General features: G+C 37.8%; 2 protein-coding genes across 2 annotated transcripts; both read left to right on the top strand.

Moving 5' to 3' along the window:
* Positions 1-102: 102 nt before the first annotated feature.
* LOC106532220 (zinc finger protein OZF) lies at positions 103-2,504 on the top strand (the record flags this gene model as incomplete). The annotated part of the gene is given in 2 exon segments (XM_014028244.1): positions 103-715; positions 1,457-2,504. Coding segments are annotated over 2 exon segments (1,151 nt in total), but the record flags the coding sequence as incomplete, so codon positions are not given.
* A 2,145-nt stretch (positions 2,505-4,649) lies between these two features.
* Positions 4,650-6,466, top strand: LOC106532221 (gastrula zinc finger protein XlCGF8.2DB). Its single transcript, XM_014028245.1, has 2 exons — positions 4,650-4,878; positions 5,141-6,466. The coding sequence occupies exons 1-2, from the start codon at positions 4,815-4,817 to the stop codon at positions 6,079-6,081; spliced, it is 1,005 nt and encodes a 334-aa protein (XP_013883699.1). The 5' UTR covers positions 4,650-4,814; the 3' UTR covers positions 6,082-6,466.
* The last annotated feature ends 677 nt before the right edge of the window (positions 6,467-7,143 follow it).

Here is a 7,143-nt window from a genome sequence, read left to right as displayed (position 1 = left end):
ACCTGTAGGTTTCTTAAGGTTTTTTCTAATGACATAAATAAGTGAATGATCCSAGATTGAAGTATTTATAACTCCAGATATGCCATATATGGAGGATCGATTTGTGAAAATAAGATCCAAAATGGAATTGCATGTCTTGCCAAATCTTGGTACTTTAATTAACTGTTGAAGCCCTCACTTTATAGACATTGCTTCCAGGCCTTTGGAAGCTTGTGTTCAAAAAAATACTTTGTTTTTGACTGGACGCTTTTATTTTGAAGGCCGATCCTAGCATTTAGCGCGTGACCGGAAGTTTGATCTTTGCTGCAGCGATGCATAGATCTTCGCGTTCTTATTTATCGTATTTGACCTCATTCCAAGTAAGGCTTGAAACCTGTGTGCCAAATAAAGGCGTCTTAAAATACATTTTGTTTCCCACCTTTTTAATAAATAACCAATTGCATTRATTTTTAACAAGTATTTACTGACCACTGACGTTAGCTTAGCATGTTTAACTGTCCACAACATGCTGTTTTTATTTTCTCAGAGTCAAAAAAGACATTTTTATGAAAGACAGAAGARTGTGTTTGTGATGGAGTTTAGGGAGACAAAGCTGCTACTCAGTGGGTGAAKATGTCTGCAGTCCAGATGCAGAGAGTGTCGAAGAAGCATCAGAAGTTGGTGGAAGAAGAACCCGGAAGTCCACCTGAAGAAAAGCTGTCATCTCACTTTGATGGTAATCCTGCATTTGTTAATCGACTCATTTCGTTATATCAGAGCTGCAGCTTTTGGTTATTATGTCCGAGAGCATTAATATGAGATTTTCAATGTAACTTAAATCTACCATCATTAAATGAGCAACAAAAGGCTGCTTGTTATGTCAGTGTGATCAATCTTAAAAATAAAAATAAAAACTATCCAAAGCCTTTCAGACAGATGTTAAATCATGTCACTTCCTTAACAACATTTGAAAGTGTCCCTCCATGAAAATGTTGCTTCCATCATTTCTTAAATTGGAACAGAAGCATCCAAACTCATTTATAGCTAAATATGTACATGTCAAACCTCACTTAAATAACAGTCAAAAGAAAGGGCAACATAAAATAAACTAATATACAATAATTATGATTTATAACATTTATTTTTGGAAGGGTTTTTTTAAGCTTAGGTTCTTCAACTGAGGGCATAAAAATGTTTAATTATAGTTTGAAACATAACCTAAAGGGCATTCAAGCCACAATTAATTAATTTGATGTAAGTGACTGTGTTTTTGTGCAATCAGAGGCAGGGGTTTATTTAAATTTTGTGTTTGCAAGAAACAAATAGATACTGCACTGCGTACAAATTAATATGCAATCAGAATAAATAGAACAAATACAAAAGAAGAAGAATAAACAAAATCAACAGTTCTCTCATGTTTTCTTAAATGAACTTTGAGAAGTTTTATTTAACTCGCCTGTCTTTCTGTTTCCTTCAGATGTCCAGAGGGTACTGGTGGTCAAAGATGAGTTTTCTCCTGATAACTGTTCCAGTCTGGACCAGGGGGACGAAAAGCCCCCAAAGATCAAAGAAGAGCAGGAGGAGAGTGACATCATAGAGTTCACCTTCAGTCCTGTTCCTGTGAAGCGCGAGGATGACCAAAACGACCCTAATTTCTCAGAGGTTCATTCTTGTCCGGAGAAGAGGAACAGAGACTCGGCGGAACCAGAACCACATTGGAGCTCACAATCAGCCATGGAGGAGAAAACTCCAGAGTCTTCAGAGACGGACGTTAGTGATGGAAACTGGGAGAAGGGCGGTGAACCTCAGCCAGGTTTAAACAGAGACACCAAGCCAAAGTTATACAGCTGTGCCGAATGTGGCAAAACATTTGAATACAAGTCGCGTCTGTTGAAACACTGCCGAATCCACACGGGAGAAAAACCCTTCAGCTGCTCTGTTTGTAAAGCAACGTTTACGTGGAAACACTCATTTGTGCAACACACGAGAATCCACACGGGAGAGAAGCCTTTCAGCTGCTCCATCTGTAGTCAGTGCTTCAGTCGGAGGGAAGGATTAACTCGCCACATGAAACGTCACACTGGAGGCAAACCTTACGTCTGCTCCGTCTGCAACGAAGCTTTTACCTGGAAGCAGAATTTGGCGGAGCAKGTGAAAACCCACTCAACAGGAGAGACGTTCAGGTGCTCCGTTTGTAAAGCCGATTTTAAGAAGAAACAGTCGCTGTTGGATCACAAAAGAACTCACAGGGAGGAAAAATCTTTTGTCTGTTCTGTGTGTGAGGCAACTTTTAGAGAAAAGCACAATTTAGTGCAGCACATGAGAATCCACACAGGAGAGAAACCTTTTAACTGCTCCATCTGCGAGACGTCTTTTACACGGAAGCACTCATTTGAGCAACACTTGAGGATCCACACGGGGGAAAAACCCTTTGGCTGTTCGTTTTGTGGTCTAACTTTCAGCAGGAAGAAAAATTTACTCCGTCACATGAGGCGTCACACTGGAGGCAAACCTTACGTCTGCTCTGTCTGCAGCCAAGCTTTTTCCTGGCAGCTGAATTTGGTGGAGCACATGAAAGTCCACTCAACAGAAGAGATGTTCAGGTGCTCTGCTTGTAAAGCAGATTTTGAAGACAAACAGTCTTTGTTGGATCACAAAAAAACTCACAAAACTGAAAAATCCTCCGTCTGTTCAGTTTGCAGGGCCGCGTTCAGAGAAAAGCACAATTTAGTTCAACACATGAGAATACACACAGGAGAGAAACCATTTAGCTGCAGTGTCTGTGAATCGTCCTTTACACGGAAGCACTCGTTTGATCAACACATGAGAATCCACACGGGGGAAAAACCCTTCAGCTGCTCTGTTTGTGGTCTGAAATTCAGTAGGCAGAAAAATTTAATGCGTCACATGAGGTGTCACGTCGAAGGAAAACCGTACAGCTGCTCTATCTGTAACAAAGCCTTTAAGAGGCAAGACGCATTAGTGGAGCACACAAAAAGGCACGCCGCAGAAAAAACCTTCAGCTGCTCTGTTTGTAAAGCGGATTTTAGAACAAAACTCAATTTACTGCAACACACGAGAACMCATGCAGGAGAGAAACCTTTAAGCTCCTCTGTGGTCGAACCTTCAGACCCAGAGAAAACGTAACTCGTCACATTAAATGTTTCCATGGAGAGATCCTAAATATTTCAAACCCTGTAACGTTATGTTTAGATTTTGTTCAACGCAAAACTAAMATATAGAAGATAAAGCAAACACAGATCCAAATGTTCAGCTGAGATATTTGAGTTGGACTGCCGTTGAGACTATTTTTGTTGCCCCAACAGTAAAAATAAAACTCTAAACCCCCATCATTGATGTAAAAAAATCTGAATCTGAATTTATTCTTAGAAATATCATATTAAAGTGTCTCCTTCCCAAAATTTGGTGCTTTAGCATTTGAAATACATAAAAATGTACAAAACAAAGCAGGTAGGAAAAAAACATTTTATTTATTTTTGGTTATTACTTTCAGTCAGAAAATGCACATTTCCTGTATTTTTTTCCCACTTATGGGAAATAAATTTCACTGAGTGAGTCTGCTATATTTTCAATTCATCAGTCAGACTGTTTTGATCCTTTTGTTAAGAGGCAAACCTTTTCGCAAATATGTTGTTTGATGGAATGGATACTTTGGGCTTTTAAGAAAGAAAGGAAATTTAAAAAAATCATATATACTGTATACTTGTAACAGTGTTTATTCATGTGAATTGTTTGGTTATTTTCACGAGAATTACAGGGATAACCATAACCATGCAAATTGTTTTTGTTGCTGGCTGCATGATTGTGTGGGGTTAGGGCTGTTCCATTGTTTGGGTAATTTGGGTATTGTTGTAAAATGTAGAAAAATGCCAGAAAAAAACTGCTATGTCATCTTGGAGTGTTAAAAAGGCCTATATTAAAGGACAAGATAGGTGCACACAGCATACAAGAATAAATATCACGTGATTAACAGTATATATTCATGGCTGGAAAAAAATGCATCTACATGCTAAATAGTTGTAGTAAAAGGTATTTAAATGTTTGAAACTGATGACAACATTGCTTCAAGTGCCCTTTGTGGAGTGTAAATTCATACTCTGTTTGCTGTTCTGTTTCGTTCGTGAGTGTAATAAACATTTTTCTTCACTGCAGTTCTTCAGTGTCGTTAACGAAATATTTTTCAACAGATTCACTGGTTTTCGGAATACAGCATTCCACTATGAATACGACTCTGTTCTAGTCTAATCATCAGAACAAACAAAATCTTTGTATTTACGTTGCATTCTGTTTTTTAAGACTGGAAAGAAAAAATACATYATGAAAAGTGGAAAAGGTATTGGTTTGTCACAATTCAAAAGCAATGCACAAAAAAATACACAAGCCTTAGTAAATTGAGATCAAAAGCTAAATTTGTTATAAAATGACAAATCTAAGGATGTGATTTATTCTTAGGTGAATAATTCAGCGGCTAACAATAGAAAAATATTAATTTAAATAAGAAATAGTGGTTTCATTGCTACTTATTTAAAAAACTTCACAATGTCTCAATCTTTCCCAGTTCTGCTAGGACTATTAAAAATAGAAATGTGTCCAGATTTTGAAGCTTTTACTTTGAAGGGCAATCGGAAGTATTAACGACAGAACATCAGCGCTTTAGTTGTAGCATCGTAGTTTTAACCTTCTTACTATTTACGTCCTCCGAGTTTTTGTATCCTCTAAAGGTTTTTAAAATATTTAGTCTTGCTCACCATGTTTGTGAAAACTTTTTCTGCGCACTGACCTCCAAGAAGCTGCAAAGCCGGCGTTAGCTTAGCATGCTAGCTGGAAGCAGACAGGATGAAGCTGAGCAACAAGAGGCGGAGATGGATAACAGATTAGGTTTGTGACGATTTGAAGCTGAAAATGTCCAAAATTCAGGGGCTGATTGCCTCAAAGAAGTAGAGATTTAATGCTGCTAGATACAAAAAGCTTTCATCTCAAATTATTAATATTTTTCTTTTCGTTTTTAATGACATACATGTATAGTATGATGAAGTCCTAAATATACTAAATCTCAGTTGCATAATTATATCACTGGCAAGATTTTTTTCCCCGCTTATTAAGGTGTAGATGAATAAATACTTTTTTCTGTTTTCTGCAGAGGTCCAACAGCTGCTGGTCAAAGAGGAGTTTCCTCCGGACCAGAAGTCTGCACAGATTAAAGAGGAACAGGAGGAGGCTGACATCATCGAGTTAACATTCAGTCCAGCCCCTGTGAAGAGTGAAGACGATAAAGAAATTTCTCAGCCTTCAGAGCATCATCACAGCCAAACTGAGAAGACTAATGGCTCCGTAGAAGGAGCAGTTTCAGAACAATCACTAAATGAAAACAGTATTTCAGAGTCTACAYAGACAGATGTCAGTGAGGGAAACTGGGAGGAGAGCAGTGAACTTCTGTCAGATTTGGACTGCGGTGATGTAAAATYTGTTGCTAGTAAGACTTTGCACACTTGCAGTGATTGTGGTAAAACATTCAATCGCAGGGGATGCCTTTTAGGACACCAGAGGATTCACACCGGAGAAAAACCTTTCAGCTGCTCAGTGTGTAATACAGCCTTCACGTGGAAAAARGCTTGCCTGGAACACACGAGAATCCACACAGGAGAAAGACCTTTCAGCTGCTCTTTTTGTGACGCAGCTTTTAAAAGAAAATTCACCTTGGTGCAACACTTGAGAACCCATTCGGGGGAGAAACCTTTCGCCTGCTCCGTCTGCGGTCAGAGCTACAGACACAGTGTAGGTCTGAGTCGTCACATGAGGAGTCACACAGGAGAGAAGCCTTACTCCTGCTCTGTCTGCGAGGTGACTTTCAAATGGAAAAATGCCCTTGTAGAACACACGAGGATCCACACGGGGGAAAAACCTTTCCGCTGCTCCGTTTGTACGGCAGCCTTCAGAAGGAAACAGGATTTTGTGAACCACACACGGGTCCACAGTGGAGAAAAACCCTTCAGCTGCTCCYTTTGTGGTCAAGGCTTCAGCAAAACCATATATTTAACTTCTCACATGAAAAGTCATGAAGGACAGGAACCTTTCAGCTGAACAAGCTGAAGATTGTACTGAGTGACTTTTGTTTTTGTTTTATAACAGCACAAGGATGTACTTAAAGATGGAAATGAGGCTGTTAGATTTGTTATTATAACTTTAGTACGATGTTAAAAGGCAGCTTGATGTTGGTCTACATTGCTACATTATGCGTTTATACAAACTATATTATGTCATGATCATACCCACCTGCTTTATTTATTAAACTCTGCACCTGGTCATTTAGTTTCTGCTTCATTGATAAATAAAATAAACATGCTTTTGATACAAGACTACTTTTATAAATATTCGTGATGTAATCYCGTTTCTTACCAATGAAAGGCATGAAAATGTGTAGTTTCTTTGTCATAAAATAAACACGTTTTTGAAACCTTTCTCTAAACATGTTTGASTTCAGTGTCYGATGAATTATGTTCTCTGCTCCGTGGTTTAAATTTATGTCACACTTTCCACCTGCTTTACCAAATACCGTAATAGTTTAGGCATTGTTAAACATCCTAACACTTTAAACTACTGCTTATCAATACAAATACTCTAAGTGAAAATAGCTGATGACACAACAATTTTTAAAAAAAAATGAACATCAGATCCCAATAGTTATACAACATATAGAAAAATTCTCCAAGGCTTCAGGTCTAACCTTAAATCTGAATAAACGTGAACTTTTTGCTCTTCATGACACTCCTGTTAAAGTCCTTTACCAAGTTCCCATCAAGTCAGATATTAAGTATTTGGGTATCCACCTAACTAAAGAGCAAAAAAATAGTCAACTAATCAATGTTGAAGGCAAACTCACTGACTGCAAAACCAAACTGAATATGTGGCTCCAAAGAGACTTATCAATTTTAGTTAGAATATATTTAACAAAAATGGAAAGTTTATCACAATGTAAATACCCAATTTATTCAAATGCTGTTTCAAATAAATTAATTAAATCTTTCAACCAAATTAATTTAAATTTCATTTGGAGAAATAGGCCACATTATTAAAAAAAAGTAATATGGTAAAAGAAACATGTGAAGGTGGTCTTAAAGTTATAGATTTAGATTGTCTTAACGG

This window comes from Austrofundulus limnaeus, unplaced genomic scaffold (genome assembly GCF_001266775.1).
Source record: "Austrofundulus limnaeus strain Quisiro unplaced genomic scaffold, Austrofundulus_limnaeus-1.0 Scaffold733, whole genome shotgun sequence".
Taxonomy (NCBI): Eukaryota; Metazoa; Chordata; class Actinopteri; order Cyprinodontiformes; family Rivulidae; genus Austrofundulus; species Austrofundulus limnaeus.
The sequence above is the reverse complement of the archived record's forward strand: the minus strand, read 5'-3'. Positions and strand labels throughout refer to the sequence as shown.